The sequence below is a fragment of the Hibiscus syriacus genome, unplaced genomic scaffold, assembly GCF_006381635.1.
Source record: "Hibiscus syriacus cultivar Baekdansim isolate YM2019G1 unplaced genomic scaffold, ASM638163v2 tig00112249_pilon, whole genome shotgun sequence".
Lineage (NCBI taxonomy): Eukaryota > Viridiplantae > Streptophyta > Magnoliopsida > Malvales > Malvaceae > Hibiscus > Hibiscus syriacus.
The window spans coordinates 18,217-36,920 of record NW_024063281.1 but is presented as its reverse complement, the minus strand read 5'-3'; the positions used below and the strand labels follow the sequence as shown (position 1 = coordinate 36,920).

The 18,704-nt window shown below is 35.3% G+C and overlaps 1 protein-coding gene across 1 annotated transcript; it reads left to right on the top strand.

Moving 5' to 3' along the window:
- Positions 1–15,765: 15,765 nt before the first annotated feature.
- Positions 15,766–17,067, top strand: LOC120176517 (vinorine synthase-like). The gene has a single exon (XM_039182938.1). It carries the CDS (start codon positions 15,766–15,768, stop codon positions 17,065–17,067), a length of 1,302 nt encoding a protein of 433 aa, XP_039038869.1.
- The last annotated feature ends 1,637 nt before the right edge of the window (positions 17,068–18,704 follow it).

Below are 18,704 nucleotides of genomic sequence, written 5' to 3'. Positions count from 1 at the left end.
GTGCGGCAATCTTAATATACGGTTAAAAAAGGGCGCAACGATAACAAAACAGGTAAAAAAACTACCTAAAACATTATTATTTCTAACAGTTTTGTTATTATTTGGTGTTTTACTAGATTTGATAAAGCGCTATCAGTTTTGTTATTTTTCTTCCGATTTTATTATTATTATGTACTTTTATTGAAAATGTTAAAAAATTGATGTTTTAGATAAAAAATAATAATATTTTAGATAATATTTTTTTAATTTTTTATTTAAAAAATAACAAAACTAATAACGTCTTATTTTAGTCTTATATTAAAGTATCACACCGGATAAATTTTCCTTTTTACCATATAACATTTGAAAATTTTGATTTGTTTCATTCAATAATTAAAGGACGTCCTATAAGGCACATCTAAAGATCTTAGGGATGGCAACCGGTTGAGTTACAGTCATATTTTTTGTCAATCCGATCTAACTCGAAAAATAGATCATCAATCTAAATTAGACTCGATTTAAAAAATATACATTATTCACTCGATTTTGATCCTATCCAACCTCATTCAACCCGATTTAAAATAAATATTTAATTAAAAAAATATTTTTTTCATAAAATTATATTTTTATCCTTATGTCGCGTCAAATTTTTTTTATCTTCCACCTGAACTTGACCTCATCCCTTAAAAAGTTGATCCTATCCAAATTGGAATATATTTTTAGAATACGATCCTATCAGATCGAGTCGAATTTGTGTTGAATTACCATTCCTAACCTTAACAAGGTTGGGTTTATTTTCTACATGTATGTGTATTTTTTTAGTGCTAATTTGGATTACAACTCTTCCAATTTATGGAGTGGCAGTTGTGGGGTTAGGGATTGTTATGCTTGTCGGTTTGAGACGGAAGGTAGGTAGGGATATGAATGCCTGCTTTGAATCATAATTGATTTCTATTGGGTAGGTAGGTAGGTAGGTACAGGCGGTAACCAGGGGTGGAGATAGGCATGAGCCTACCTAGGCCATGGCCCAGCACATGTCAAGAAAAAAAATATTTTTTTATAATTTTATTAATTTTAATTTTAATTATTATTTTATTTAATCAAAATTAAACTAATTAGAGTTAGAGATGACAACGGGTTGGGTTCGGGCCGGGTATTGGTCCTCTCGTCCCCGTCTCAGTTTAAAAATCTCATACTCATCTCTGCTTAAAAAATCGTAGGGATTTAAACAGGGATCCCTATCGGGTAATCGGGGTAAACCGCGGGGAATCGAGTATCACCGTTTAGCATAAACGATTACTTAAACGGGTATCGGGCTAGGTATTGGGCCGGGTATATATATATTTAAATTAAATATATATATATTATATATATTTTTAATTTAAATTAAATTTATTAATAGTATATATATAAAATAATTATTTTTAACATTTATCAGGACAGATATAGAGTAGGGTAATCGAGGTGGGGATTATCAAACCCGTCCCCGTTTAGCATAAACGATTTTTCCCCGTCCCCGTTTAATTTCGTTTTCGATTTTCCCTGTCGGATTCAAATTTTTTTACCATTCCTATTTAGAGTCCTATTTAATTTCAAAGTTAACTACAATTTTATCTATAAGAGTTACTTTCTTATAAAGTATATAATGTGAAGCTCTCTTTTTCTTATTAATTTATATTTACAAATTCAAAGAATTCTTTCTAAAACTTGAAGGTAATCCAATATCTTAATTGAAAATTTAATTTTTTTATATTCTTATGAAGATTTTTATTATTTTTTTCTATTTTTATTTTGTTCTTTAATTGCTTATGAACTTGTAGTGTTATTAGTCATTTGTTTAGCAAAATTATAACAAAAAATTAAAAGGTACTCTTATTATCTTATTTTTTTTTGAAAAGGGATATACTTTGTAATTGAAGAGAAACAATACAAAGTACTTCACATCCAAATGCCTCGTTAAAAAACCTCCCTAAACCTATCTGGAGGAAAAAGAGTGCGCTTTGGAGTGAACAAGCTAGAAGCACGACTCAACAGTAGTAAATTAATCAAACATACACCCAAGGGATACAAGACAAAACATTTTCAAAATACCCATAATAGTTCCAATACTAGCAACCAGGACCCCTCCACGGCCATCTGTAGGACGCAAGTATCCCGCGCGATTATCCGAACAAAAGAAATACCACAGAAACCGGTCCCCAAGCAAGGATAAAACGAAACCATCCGCAGGTAAGCAGCTGAATCACGCCAAACATTAGCCTCGCCTAGCACCTCCAAAAACCCATCGAAACATAACCAGTTCCTGCAATCTCCGAAAAACTACCACTGGGGCATAGTCCACAACATCCACACAGTATAAACTATTCAAAAAACAGCCCACCCCTCATTAACAAACGCAATAACGAACCAAAACCACCAAGGAAACAAGACTGCCAAATCCAGTACACTAATATACATAGTAACATCATGAAATGAATTAACAATTATGATTAATGAGCCTTGTATTTAACGGATCATCTTGAAGAAATTTAAAGTACTGCAGCTCAGCTGACTCCTTGATTATCTTCAATAAATGTGGAAACAAAGCAGCACTAAAACATGAGTCCTGGAAACGTTTAGTCAGTAAAATCAGAATGAAAAAATGTCTATCCCATAACACCGCCCCAGATTATATCATCGAACACCACGGACAATGGCTTCCGGATTAGAAACAAACTCATTAACCATTGGAATCAGCCTCGGCCATAAGTAATTCGCCCACACCCCTATCTGGACCATAGCTTTATAAAATATCTGATCTATCGAAAAAGAAACTCCATTGAATCTGGTTTTATTTCTGCACAACCAAATTGTCCAACTTAAACCAAAAAAACCAATTTGCCATAGACCCAGAACATTCCTTCGTATTCTCTGTGAAAACCATGCCTGTAATAATTGTTTAATTATCTTTGGGATGACCAAATTAACTTTCCAAACACTGCACCAACGTTGCCATACTTCCCAAATAACATAACAATGACACATAACATGGTCAATTGTTTCCAGCTCACTTTTGCAAAACATATAACAAGATTGATCACCACAGTTAACTCTTCTCTTTTCCAACTCAGACATGACCGGCAATCTTTGATGGACTGCTTTCCACACAAAACCGGAGACCTTCATTGGAACAAATTTAATCCAAACCAATCTCCAAATTGGGTCTTCAATATTACCGTGGGAAGCCATTTTTATGCAATAAGATTTCGGTTTGTAACCCCCATCCCTTGATCCATTCCATATTAACCTGTCAATACCTTGAACTATACCAACTGCTCTGTTCAAAACATTCAAGAAATCATACCAAATTGGCTTTTCCCACTCAAAGAAAGCTCTTCTCAGCTCAATCCTCCATTCCCACACACCATGAGTCCAACTTCCGAACTCACTAATTTTTCTACATTTTTTTTTGCTATGCTAAATATTCTCGGGAAGGTGATTTTCAAAGATCTCTTTTCTGTCCAATAATCTGTCCAGAACTGAATGTTATTCCCATCCCCCATTATACATCTCAACTCTTTAAAGAAACATGACTCGTTAAGCCCAGATGGATTAACAATATTACGCCATATCCAATAACATTTATTAATTTTAACATCTTTAGGAATGATCGAATCCATATCGTAATTATATTTTGCAACAACGACCTTCCGCCATAAGCTGTCCTTTTCCACACTAAACCTCCAAATCCATTTATTTAATAAAGCATGGTTTCTAATTTTGACATCGATAATTCCCAGCCCCCCTTGCGATTTGGGTCTACAGATACTGTCCCTACTAATCCAATGGATGCTCCTTTCAGTCTTAGAATTCCAAACGAAGTTTACTATGCATCTATTTATCATCTCAGCTATGGACTTAGGCACTGAAAACATGGACAAGTAGAATACAGGCAAATTAACTAAAACAAATTTGATCAATGTTAACCTTCCACCAAAGGAAAGTAGTTTTCCTTTCCAACTTTGGAGCCGATGTTTGATTTTGTCCACAATGGGCTGCCAAATGACCTTTGAGTTCTTCTGGTTCCCTAACGGTAGACCCAAGTATGTCGACGGAAGCTCAGCCCAACCACAGTGAATCGATTCTGCCCAAACCCTCACTCTACTCGCTTCCTCGTTTATGCCGAATAACATAGTTTTTTCCTTATTAAGCTTTAATCCAGCTGCCACTTCGAAAATTTTAAGAACCCGGTAGAAATTAGAGATAGACTCATGTTTTGAATCTGAAAAAATGAGCAGATCATCTGCAAATTGGATATGTGATAAAACAACGCCATCATTCCCTACTGCCACCCCACTACATAAACCTATGTCCGTCGCCTTCTTTATCATACCACTGAGAGCTTTGCCAACAATATTAAAAAGCAACGGCGACAACGGACAGCCTTGTCTTAATCCCCTCTTCATAGAAAAGCTCTTTGACGGACAGCCATTAACTAATACTGCAATCGAAGGAGTTGAAATATACGAATTAACCCATTTTCTCCATCTTCTGCCGAAACCCATTTTCTTCAGGATCAAATTGAGAAACCACCAGTCAACCGTATCATAAACTTTACTGAAATCTGCCTTGATCAGCACTACTCCTTTTTTGTTTTTAAACAGCCCATCAATGACTTCATTTGCTATCAAACTACAATCGACTATCTGTTTGCCAGCAAAAAACGCGAACTGGTTTTCTCCAATCACTTCATGAAGACAACTACCCATTCTTTTTGCCAATACACGAGCTACAATCTTATACAAACTACCTACCAATGAGATTGGTCTGAAATCGTCAGGACAAATTGCCTCTGCTTTCTTCGGAATTAGCGCAATAAAAGATTTATTAAAAGAAAAGTCTTCCACTCTTCCCCAGAAAAAATCCTCCATAAACTTCATAACTTCACCTTTAAGATACTTCCAGAATCTCTTAAAAAAATCTAGATCGAACCCATCCAGACCTGACGCTCTTGATCCATCCGATGATTTAATTGTAAGCCAAACCTCCTCTTCCGAAAATGGGCTTTCTACAATCCTTCTGGTTGCCACATTTAACCTCTTGAGAGGAATATCAAATCTCTTCAGTGGAATTGTTTTCATCTCATTATAACCAGCGCGGAAATGATTAACAAACGCTTGTTGAATACCAACCTGTGTCTTAAAAAGAGAATTCTGAACTTTCAGCCTTGTGATCTGATTTTTTCGCCCCCTTGATACTGCCGAGAGATGGAAAAATTTAGTATTTTTATCACCCTCTTTAAACCACCCGAGCCTAGATTTTTGTAGCCATTCACGTTCTTCCTTCCTCCTAATATTCCACAGTCTAGCCTTCAACAATGTAATCTCCATCTGGATTTGAGTATTGGTAGGATCCAAAAGTGAACTTTCTTCTAATGAATCAATTTTTTTCCCAATTTCTTCTGCAGATTCTGAGTTATTTTCTCTTTGTGCTCGCTCTCTTTCCTTTGTCGCATTCTTTACCATCAGCAGAATTTTATTCATTCCTTTACCTCGATTCGCTTCACATAAATCACTGATTGTTTTGGCCAAAATAGAGTCATCAGCCCAATGATTAAACCATTTAAAAGGTCTAGCGAACCTCATTGACCTCCTCTCTTTCAGAACAACCGGTTTATGATCAGATAATCCCCTAGAAAGTGTATCTTGAACTAATTGAGGAAACATACTGTAAATTTCTATTGATAACAAAAATCTGTCCAGCCTACTCGCTACCACATTCCCACCACCTCCGTACCATGTATATAGACTGCCCATATTAGGAACCTCAATCAGCTCACAAGCCTCAATAAATTCATCAAAAATCCTTGTCGCAGACGGTTGAGAATGAACCCCTAATCTTTCTGAATCCTTCCTAACAGCGTTGAAATCACCTCCCACTATCACAGGAATATTCCAAGCAGAAATAACAGCATTCAGATGGTCGAAAAAATCCCTCCTCTCAGCTTGATCATTCGGCCCATAGACATTAATAAGTCCTACCATCATGTTATTAAAGACTAACATGCCTTTGAGAGCAATCATTCGCCTAGAGACAATAGTGTTACTCACCTCAAACACATTTCTATCCCACACGGAAATAAGGCCACCCGAAGCCCCTTTAGCAGGCGCAAACGCTAGCTCCCTATCAAAATTACCAATTAATCTTCTTTGAAGGAAACCATTCATATCAGAGACCTTAGTTTCCTGAAGCATCATCACATTCACTTTATTTAAATCAATAACCCTACTAACGTCTCTTATCTTTTCAAATTTCCCCAATCCACGTACGTTCCAAGAAAGAGCAACTAAATTATGTTCCATATAAATAAAGCGCACACAAAATCAGCACACACCCAGAAACAGGACTAACCCCTTTACTCAATCGATTCCAGTCTCTGTAGAATCTCCCTTCTTGGCCCTGAAAACTCTACTCCCAAAGCTTCGGCAATCTCTATTGTCTTCTCCGCTTCATTAGGGACACTCTTCTCTCCACCAAGATATTCATCACCTATAGGAGCATTGTGCGTTGAACTACCTCTTATATTTCGTCTTTCATGCCGTCCCTTAGTGCGCTGCTTTCTCCTTTTCGCATTGATAAATCTCGTGGATGTTTTGAGACTGACCCGACTCACCCGTCTAGAAGTCGATTTAGAACAATTTACCACATCGGGAATAACTGGATCTTTGAACCTCGTCATAGCACCCCCCATTTTGTATCCGCGTATCCGAACGGAATTAACCTCCTCCTTTTCTAACAATGAAGACACCTGTTCTATAGGTACATCTAGCAACCTCGAACTATTCGAAATGGTTTGAGTCGACCAATTCAATTCAGCGTCCCTATTGATTTCCAATAATTCAAAACTCTCATCAATAGGTTTAACTGCTAACCCAGAAAATGCCATAATTGGAACTTCATGCAACCTATCTTTAACTGCATCTGATAGTTCCACCATTGATTCTGCATACAACAAACTACCTTCAGAGATGCCACGGTCATTTGCAAATTCCTGATTAACCGAATTTGCCTGCTGCTCCACGCTCAGGCTTCCTCCGAGACCAACACCTACTTCATTTTCGATTTCACGAGCTGGATCAATTGATTTTTCTTCTACATCGACTTGCCAAACTCCACCCCCCACCATGGTACCATCAATGAATTCTCTATCTTCTTCCTGCAATTCAGTAAGAATTTTAATGCAGTAAATGCAACCATTGCATAAAATGGAGATATTATCTTATTTTATTCAATCAAAATTACTCGGTGTTTCTTTTGTCTCAATCATAGATGAATTTAATTATGTGAAAAAAATAATCTTAATCGATGAAAATGTTATAAATTTAACTATGTATTTTTCATAAATTTTTTAAAAATATCATGTAATTATACTAGTTTTAGTTATTAAAATTTTAAATTGAATTACTATGTATATAAGTAATATTAGATCAATTTTATATTATATTTATATTGACTCAGTTAATAATATTTTTCTTAATTCTCAACTGACGTTACTTTCACATCGTCTTCATTGTTCACTATTTTTTTATTAAAAAATTAAAGACAGAATACTTTCACATCATATTTACTGTTTATTATTTTTTGATTAAAAATTAAAGACAATATACTTTTCCTTCGTCTTCACTGTTCATAATATTTTTTTGAATTAATTATTAGTATATGATCTATTTATCAATTAATTCAAATTGAATATTATAGAGACGATGACGATTTTTCCAACCCAATTTATTCTATTCACAAATGTTATTATTTGAATTCTTGACCTCGCTTCATCACTAACTAATTGTTAGTGTTGTTCATAATATTTTAAAATTAAAATAGTACCATATTTTACATATGCATGAGGCGGCGATTGGACCTAACTAACATCCTATACCCCTATAATGTCTGATATAATACCGTTTGACCAATATGTTCCTAACTAACACTCTTTCAGCTGAGCTGACACAAAGGTGCGTCCACGGTAACGCGTTTTACCGAAGTTTTAGCTGACTGTGATGTCACGCGGGTAAGGCGCATCCCTGGGGCGCGCTTTCACGGGGTTTTAGCTGACTGGGATGCCACGAGGGTAAGACGCATCCTCTGGGGGGGCTTTCGCGGGGATTGGTTACACGTGTGGAAGGCACGTTTCCGGGGCGTGCCTTCCATTAAATATATTAAATGTCACCCGTTTTTTTCTCACCTACCACCCTTCTCCTCTCCCTATATAAACCCCTTCAACCTTTCTCATTTTTCACACCAAAATATATCTTCCTCTTTAATATTACTCAAATTCTCCTTCATTTTAGTTTTAAATTTCTTATTAGTGGTATGAAATTTATTTTTAAATTAATATATTTTTAAATAGTTACCATATTTTTTATTAATATAATTATATAAATATTATTTTTTATTAAAATAATATTTATATAATTATTATTTATTTAAATTTATTTATTAATTATTATTTGTGCTAATTATATTTTTTGTCTACAGGTATAATAGAAAGTGAAATGCTGCTGCAATTATATGAAAATCATATCTCTAAATATTTTAGTGATATGGTAATATTTTAATAAAATTTATGTTAATGTTTATTCTTATTTTTAATTTAAATTTATATTAATTTTAAATTTTTGGAATGCTTATTAATTAGGAAAATGATCGTATTTTGGAGACATTTATTAAAAACCCACGGATACCGACACCAACACTATTTTGCCGTATCTGTCTTCTAACGGGTTCGGGTATATTGCAAACGTTATTGGCGGTTGCAAACTCGAGCCTTTCCTAATTTACACATTAGTTGAGAGGTGGAGGTCGGAGACACACATATTTCATCTTCTATGTAGAGAGTGTACAATTACATTGGAAGATATCTCGATGCATTTGGGGCTTCTCGTTGACGGAAAAATTATGTGTGGTGTGGTCGATGATGATTGGCAGTCATTATGCATGGAGTATCTTGGCTAAAAGTCAATTTTGAAGTTTTGAATTAAAATGCTTCTGAGGATCAAGCAAAGGCATGTGCTCGGGCTTATATACTACGAATCATTAGAGGAACGACAAATCTCGCAACCATGTGCATTGTATGTGGTTGAGTCATCTTATTGATTTTGATGAAGCTAGAAGATATAGTTGGGGCGCTGCAGTTTTGGCATTTCTCTTTAGAGAAATGTGTCGTGCAATGAATTATAAAAAAATGCTATCGGTAGATACTTGCTGCTTCTCCAATCATGGGCGTGGTTCCGCATGCCTTTCTTATGTCCGATCGTCAATGAGCCATACATATTCCCCTTATTATTGAGGTAATTTCTATACTAAATTTTGATTTAAATATTTTTAATTAAATAAGATGATATTTAGTTTATATTATATTTCATAGGTGGTCGATGAAAAGAAAGAACCATAGAGATATACCTACTGAACTAGAGGAAATTCATTTACTTATTGATAAAAAAGCTAGGTCTGAGGTGTGTTTTTAAATATGTTTAAATATGAATAATTTAATTTAAAATGCTTAATATAATTAGAATATTATATTTATTAGAATTGTATATTTATGTTTCAGTTTCAGTGGATACCTTATGCAAGCGATGAAGTAAAGGCTTGCATCCCACTCCACCTGAGTGGGTCATTAGACGTTTAGATGTCAGTTGTACCTCTTATATGTTATGCTATTGTTGAGTGGCATTCGATTGATCGTGTGCTCCGTCAGTTTTGTTGTACGCAATATATTCCTAGAGCATCTATGAATTTAGACGACATGCATAACATAGACAGATGAGGAAAGAAAGAGGTTAACTTGGTAGTGAAACACAGAGATTGGATTGCGATTTGGGAGAACCGGTATGAACACTTGCCCCCTCGAATATGTTACACTGAAAATGGTCATATGGTTACGGATAACTATATGGAGTGGTTTAATGAAATCGGAAAGTCGTTTCTACTTTCGGCGGAAACACGAGGGGTTAGCATTCATAGGCGCCAAGATAGACGTCCACCGTCTTAATATCATCGTCCCCCGACTCGTGGATGTAGAGAATATGCTACCGGTTCGGCATCAGTCACACCACCAGAACCATCACAACATCAAGATCCATCGATGATGATGTCACATGGGTACATGCTCAGCCCCCCAATTCAGATGTCATCTCCGCAAGGGTATATGCCAAGCACACCAGTTCATATGCCATCTCCGCAGTGTTACATTCCTAGCCCACAGGGGTACATACCCAGCCCATCAGGTTATATGCCTAGCCTGCAGGGTTTTATGACACCCTAAGGAGGTGAATATATGGTTATGTTTAATGATCCAACATATGGTTCATATGCATCTTATTTGGCTAGTGGTACTTCTCCACAAACTCCATCTGGATCACAGACATCGATGCCAATGTTTTCACATTTTTCTCAATTCTTTATGAGCCATGGGATTGTTAGTAACACTCATCCAGGGTCGTTGTTTTATACAGGCCCTTCATCATGCTCTATACAAAATGAACAAAATGTCGATGATGATGATGATAGTGAAGATGAAGGACTGAAGAGCAAGTAATACGAAGAAATCCTCAGCGAAATAGACAACCACCGCCATGTGGAAATCATTCGAGAAGACGAAATCGATGATCCAGTTGTATTTAAATATTATTTAAATAGTTGAATTTCACAAATTTATGTAATTTTAAATTTTTTTAAATGTTTAATGGTTGTTACAACAATATTTTTAAAATTTAAATCATATTCAATAATATTTTTAAAATTTAAATGATAGGTACTGATATGAATAGTGTCCCCGGGGGACATGAGTCACTTAATAGGGAAATTATAACCTATTCTCTGAAAAAATAATAGAAGGCACGCCCCCTGAAATGCGCTTTCACCACTTTGTTGCGTCTCCTCAAACATGATAGGTACATATATGAATAGTGACCCCGAGGGACATGAGTCACATAATAGGACAATTATAACCTATTATCTGACAAAATAATGGAAGGCACGCCCTTTGAAATGTGTTTTCACCACTTTGTTGCGTCCCCTCAAACATGATAGGTAATGAGATGAATAGTGCCTTCGGGGGACATGAGTCATAATAGGGCAATTATAACATATTCTCTAACAAAATAATGGAATGTTCACCCCTTGAAATGCGCTTTCACGTGAATAGTACCCCGGTTATAGACATTATTATATGTAGCGTATTATAAACTTTCAAAACACACTTCAGCTCCCAAGCTTTCAAAATCTCATATTCTAAATTTCTCAAAAATCTCAATCTTGTATTTTCTAAAAATGAGTCTTCTTTCTGCTGTTGTTTTCTATGACAGAGAAATTCAGGAATCTGAAAAAGGAGGTTGTTTTTTAATCAGATCATTATATCCCCTTAACCTTGAAGAGAAATATCACTCTTGACGAGTTAATCACAAAAATTTCGTTAAAGATTCGTGTAGCATGCTGGAGAAGACTATTTCACTTCAGTATAGATTTCCTACTGAACTTTTTCCACTCACATATACATCACTTCAGCTTTCCAACGATGATGATGTTACTATGATAGTTGATGCTCATATGGTAAGTTCATAATCTCTTATTGAAATGTATGCCACTTTTATTGAGGTTCGTGCTTCTCGTGGTCTCTCATATTCCTCTCACTTTGGCATTGCATATCAAGCTGATCAAGTTGATAGCCCGACGCAACTGATCTGTAATGATTTCACATTATTAATGGTAAATACAACGCCAGATGACATGCCATCAAGTTAAATAGGAAGGAATTCATCAACAACTGCACATTATCTCAACCCAAGTGGCTTCACCAATAATCCATATGGTAACATCTCTTCTACTTCAAGGGGTAGACATTCATCTGTCACTGTTTTTGACTTACACATGGAAATGCCATCGAGACAACAGTCTTTTCACAACCCACATGATACAATGACTTCAAGTTCAATGGGAGGACACGTAAGCGACAACTTCTTTAACCTTAACATTGGATTATCAAGAGAACCCTAATCTCCACCAGTAGAACCTCTTCGTGAGCCAGGTGCTAAAACGGGATTATTCGTTGAACCTGACTCACCACAGTTTAGCGTACACTCTGATGATGATGATGATGACGTTCCCATAAATACAACAACAGGAGAGCTTCATGCACATATGTATGGGGCTGATTATGATGCAATTTACGAGACTAAATTTTCGGATCTCCCTAATGTTTGCAACTCTGGATTTCAGTCATCAGTCAATGATGGTGATTTACATATTGGAATAGAATTCACATTGAAAGAGGAAGCAATGATAGCAATAAAGAGTTACAATATTCGTAACTCAGTTCACTCCCGAGTTGATCAATCTACCACGGAGAAATATGTTTGCTACTGTGTCCAACGTGACAATGGATGTAAGTGGATGGTCCGTGTATCAAAGAGAAAGAGGAAGAACAACTTATGGAAACTAACCAGATACAAAGGTCCTAATACGTGTTGTGCAAGAGGTATAAACCAGGACCATCCCAACTTGGACACCAACATTATTTGCCAAGCAATCATGCCCATTGTGAAGCAAAGCTCTCATATAGCTATTGCAGTATTGATTTATGCTATACAATCATAATATGGGTACACTGTCTACTATAAAAAAGCTTGGTTGACAAAACATAATGCCATTGTCAAACTTCATGGCGAATGAGATTCCTCTTACAACTAGCTGGCCAGTTGGTTTCATGTTATGCAAAGACTTAGTCCTGGGACAATTGTTGAGTTCAAAACTTAACATCATTACGTTAATGATCGAGTGGTTCGCGATCGCTGCAAATTCTACCGTGTCTTTTGGACTTACCCTCAGTGTATTAATGCAATGAAGTACTGTAAACCAGTTGTCCAAATTGATGGCACTTTCTTGTATGGGAAATACAAGCAAGCTTTATTATTGGTTGTAGTCCAAGATGGTAACCGTAATATTCTTCCGGTTGTGTTTGCCCTCGTTCAAGGAGAAGACACTGAGTCTTGGGCTTTTTTCCTAAAAATTTACGTTTACATGTTGTCATAAGGGAACGCGTATGCATTATTTCAGACCGAGGAGTTGGGATAAAAGAAACAATGGACTCTTTGGGTCCAATGTGGAAACCTCCACATGTTCAACATCTTTATTGTGTCCGTCATCTTGCTGCAGACTATTATGGAAAATACAAGAAAAATGATGAATGTCAGTTAGTCGTGCGCATGGGTATGTTACTTTTTTCCAATTTTTAATCATTTTTGTATTATTTATTTATACTTCATATTAACTATTGCATATTCCTAATGGCTTAGCGTACGAACTCTTACCTCAAATGTTTGAGTATATGCTACAAGAATTGTTTGGCAAAAATAAGAAGGAGTGCGAGTACATTATGGACATCAGCTAAGAAATGTGGACAAATGCGTATGACGGGGGTATCACTATGGTCATATGACAACCAACTGGCTGAAGCAATTAATTCAACCTTAAAGGGGGTGCGTCATTTACCAGTCACGACGTTGGTCAAAACGACTTATTTTCGTTTTGGTCAACTATTTGCAAAGCTCGGTGGATAAGCTCTTACTTGGATACAAAACGGCCATATTTATCACCCAAGACTAGTAGTTGATTTACAGAAAAAAAAAATGGATGCATCAAATGGGATGTTGATTACAAATTTTCTAGCACCCGTGAATTGTTTCGTGTAATCGAAATGACACGTCCTCTTCAAAGGATTGAAGCTAAATCTTTCAGAGTTAATCTGCAAGATAGGTGGTGTGATTGTGGTTTCTTTCAAGCACTCAAATATCGATGCCCTCATGTCATTGCAGCTTGCTCACATTCGTATTTGGACTACAAAAATTATGTTGATCCCGTATACCAACTTTCACAAGTATTCAAGGTATATGAATTTGAGTTTCCGCCCATAGATAACGAAAGAGACCCAGATGAGATTCAAACTTGGCCTACAATTGTTCCAGATCTGTTGCTATTGAGGGACTCAGGTCATCTAAAATCCACTAGAATACATTATGATATGAATATTTGAGAGAAGTCAACATAACAAAAAAGATGTGGACATTGTAGAAACATCGGGCACAATAGAAAAAATGTTCAGCTCTATTATCATCAAATAATCATTAACCCTTATGTAATTGCATTTTCTATTTCAATGAATGTTTTTGTTTCTAATATTTACATGTAATTGTATTTTTTATAATTTTCCAATATACATTTATTTTCTACCTGAATTTTCCACTTACCTCTTACTTCAAGTAATTAACATTTTCAATTTAATCGAACCTTACCCTAAATCACTTTAACCTATACAACCTTAATTAACCTTTGACCTACATAACCGGAACACTTTACATAATAAATTCCTAATTTATAATAACCGTAAACAATAAAATTAAATCTTTATTTAAAAAAATATCAAACGCTCCTTCTAGCGTGGTACCACATCAACTAGAAAACACATCCCTGGAAACACGCCTTACATCCATATAAGCAAACCCCGGTAAAACGCATCCCCAGTGACGCGTCTTTATGTCAGCTCAACCAAAAGGGTATTAGTTAAGAAAATATTGATCAAACGGTGTTAGTTCAGGCATTATAGGGGTATAGGGTGTTAGTTAGGTCAAATCGCTGGCAGAGGCTAGACATCAAAGCATGAGGTTTTGAAATGAAGTGTGATACAATAGTGTTAATATATAATATAAGAGTATTAATAATTTATTAAAAATTAAATTACATTATCCTTTATTTAAAATTAAGTTTAATATAAAAAATATCTAAATTACATCTCTTTTCCCATTTAAATTTTATAGTGTTTAAAGTTATTGATTTCTTCGTAATACCTTAAGAAAATATTTGATTCTTTAAATTTTATTATTTTATGTTAATTTATTACTTTATTAACGTCATTGTTATTTAATTATGATTTAAACTATTTAGAAACGACCTTAATCGATAAAATGATGATTATTATATCTAGAGAGGGTTCAAACATCAATAATTGTAAGATATTTGAGTATTAAATGATAAATGGTGTAATCATATTAGATTAATAAAAAAATATCAATTTTCAATTTACGGAAACGTATAATCCATATTTTATATTTGTTCATAGAATATTAATATTTTAAATTTATATTCATTTAAAAATGATAATTATGTTCAATTTATTTTTAAAAAATTTTGAAATTAATAAATTGTTAAAAATAAAAACCCAAATATTTAAGCAAATATTTCAAGTTTTGGAGTTTTAAATTAGATTTTTCTAAAGGAAATTAGAATCGTTATGCATTTTTCTGATTTTATTTGATTGGAACGTCAACTTTTTTCTTTTAACTGGAAAATTCAATGGGGTAAGGAATATGCAAAATGATAATATGAGACAAAACTAATAAAAATGAATAGATATCAAACTAATAATTTATTAGACAAAAAGGATCATAGAAGAAAAATAATAATAAAATAATAAACAAGGGTTGATATAAATGATTAGAATTAATAAATTTGAATTTATAAGGTTAAGATCAAATCCCACCATCGTCACTTTTAAATTACAATTTGTAAAATCTTATATAAATTTCAATTGAGCAATCTTAAGTATGCCATGACCTTAATTAGAGGAACGGCGCTTGATTTAAACTTTTGTGTACTAAAAAAACTAAATGCAAATATATATATATATATATATATATATATATGTCGTGAAACTGCCATTCTTTGTAAAAAGAGCAGTTCCAGCAAATTTGCAAAATGTTGAACTTTGAAGTTGACATTTTTGCAAGAGAAATCATCAAACCATCCTCACCACAAATCAAAGGCATGAAACCTTTCAAACTCACCTTCTTTGATCAACTCACCCCCGCAACTAACGTCACAAATATCTTGTTCTACTCCATCAGTGGAACGAGTTTCACTCCCGCCGTTATCTTGCATCAGCTAAAGACCTCACTCTCAGAAACCCTAAACATCTTATATCCATTTGCTGGTCGGATCAAAGACAACATGTTCATCGACAGCTTCGATGAAGGCGTTCCGTTTGTATCGGCTCAAGCCGGTTGTCGGTTGTCCGAGTTCCTCAAGCACCATGAGGTCAAGTCATTGAACAAATTGCTTCCATGCCCTCCATTCTCCAAAGAATTGAAAAATGAGGTTGTCCCCCTTTTGTGCCAAGCCACCATTTTCGCTTGTGGTGGGATAGCCATAGGGTTCGGCGGTTCTCATAAGTTGATTGATGGGCAAACGTATTTTAATTTATGCAATGTTTGGAGGACAATCTGTCGAGGATCCCATTATCGTGATGTTGGATTTCATGGTTTAGCTGAGGGATCCAAGGTGTTTCCACCTCTAAACGAAGTGCCAGAAAATTACTTGTCAACGATGGAGAACTTGTGGTTCCAGGGATCTCATAATTACATTACAAAGAGATTCACATTCGACGCCAAGTCCATAACCGAACTGAGGGCCATTGCCAAAGGGGAACTCGAGGCTACACCCTCTCGGGTTCAAGCTTTATCAGGTTTTATCTGGAAACATTTTATGGCAGCGACGCGGACGATGTCGGCATCCTCGAAACCATCTATAGCAGTTCAAGCTGTGAACCTTAGGCCAAGAATGAACCTTCCTTTGTTACATAAATCGATTGGAAACCTCTTCTGGTTTGCAAGTTGCGCTGCAGATATCGCTGACGAGACCAGCACTGAGTTATTCGAGTTGGTCAAGTTGATGCGAGAATCCGTGGAAGCTTTCGATGATGAATACTTGAATTCATTACAAGGGGAACAAGGGTTTGAAGCCACGGGGGACTTAATTAACCAGCTGGAAACCCTATTTTCCCATGAAAAACCAGACATGTTGGCCTTCTCAAGCTGGTGTGATCTCAGACTTTACGAGTTTGATTTCGGGTGGGGCAAGCCGCAATGGGTTGCTCCATTCGGGGAAGTCGCGTCTGATTTTAGGAACCTTATTGTTTTTCTACCAACAAAGTGCGGGAAAGGCATTGAAGCATGGACAACATTGGATGAAAGAAGGATTTTTGTTGGAGAAAGATGCTGAGTTCCTCAAGTTTGCATCTCCAACTCCCAGATTCTCAAGTCTTTGATGCAAATTGTCTTCCACCGCTGGCACTGCCATGGGAAGCATTGGATGGGATTTATGTTAAAGGTTAAGCTGGCTGCTGTTTGAGGGCCAAGAAGTCTGCTTGCATACTGCTACTGCTGTTTGAGTGGTACGCGTAACATATGCAGGAGTAATTGCATGCTATAAAGCGTGTAAATTGAGCTTTTGATTGGTGAATTAGGCAGCGTAATGGCGAATCTGTCATTTGTTGGCAGTTTGTGCCCGGTTTTGTTTAGTGGTATCTTTTGGAATTTTAGATTGTATACCGGTGTTGGTAATGTTCCATCCTAATATGTACTCCTTTTTTCCGACTAAAACTAATAAAATTTTTAATGAGACGTACAATTTAAATAAGTTTGATTCGATATATAATAAAATCATCTTACCAAAAATAAATAAATAAATATATAAGTTTTTTTTATCCATTGTTTCATTTCATTATTATTTGTTACTACAAATTTTTAACTATTTTGTTGTTGCTGGAGAAAAGATGCTGAGTTCCTCAAGTTAGCATCTCCAGCTCCCAAATTTTCAGCATCCTGACCTAGCTAGTACGCCCGCACAAGGTCCCGACATGAAGCACCTAGGATCCACACCTTTATCTTGTTTTTGGTTATAGATCACATTATCAATCCTTCCTTTTTTCAAATATAGTGGGATTAAGGTTTTTCTGCATGTTCTTGTATAATTCATGCCCAAACTCAACATATTTGAATCATCAAAAAATGGTTTCGACAGTTTAATGACTTAGCTGAGGACATTTAAAGAATCAAGTTGTTATCGATGTGAATATTATCTCGAAAAAGGTTTATGATTAATAGATTTGCCCTATAAGTGAAAGGTTTTCGTGATTGAGGTTACGACAGCTATTTTACAATGGTTAATTTGCATACCGTAGTCATTTGCTACGTCCGCATATCATATTGAGCTTTCCACTCGAACTTCATTTCGATTAAGTGGGAGCAATAAACTATGCCATCATGACGTTAACCCCCATGGGGATAGCAGTTTATTTTCGGGGTGCATTTGCCCTATTTCTTTGTGAGGTAAACATCTATTCTAGCATAGGAAAATGTATCTCCCTGATTCAAACTTGGTTCATATGAGCCTATAATGAATAATGATCGAGGGTCTTATTAGCCTTAGTAGGTGATAGTCAGGCCTATATTTAAGCCCTGGACAAGTGGGACTCTGGTTAAAAAATAATAAATTATTTGTTTAGTCACCTATCTATTATTTTATTTTTGTTTCGGTTATTCAATTATTGTTTTTAAAATTGTACTTAATGATACATTTTAATTTTGTTGGTTATTCATTATTAAAAAATCAAGAACGATATTAATATGATATTTTTAAATTATTTTTCGCTTTTCATTAAAATTATATTTCTTCTTCTTCTTCTTATTATGTAGCTATTAGGGTGCACCTTGAGCAACTATTCATGCCCCTCATTTTGTACAAGGCTCCTAATTTTTTTATAATATTGTTTATTTTATAATTTAACCCTTAAATTTTCTTTAATTTTAATTTTTTATCCTTATAATGATGTTCTTAATTTTTGTAATCCTACTTTT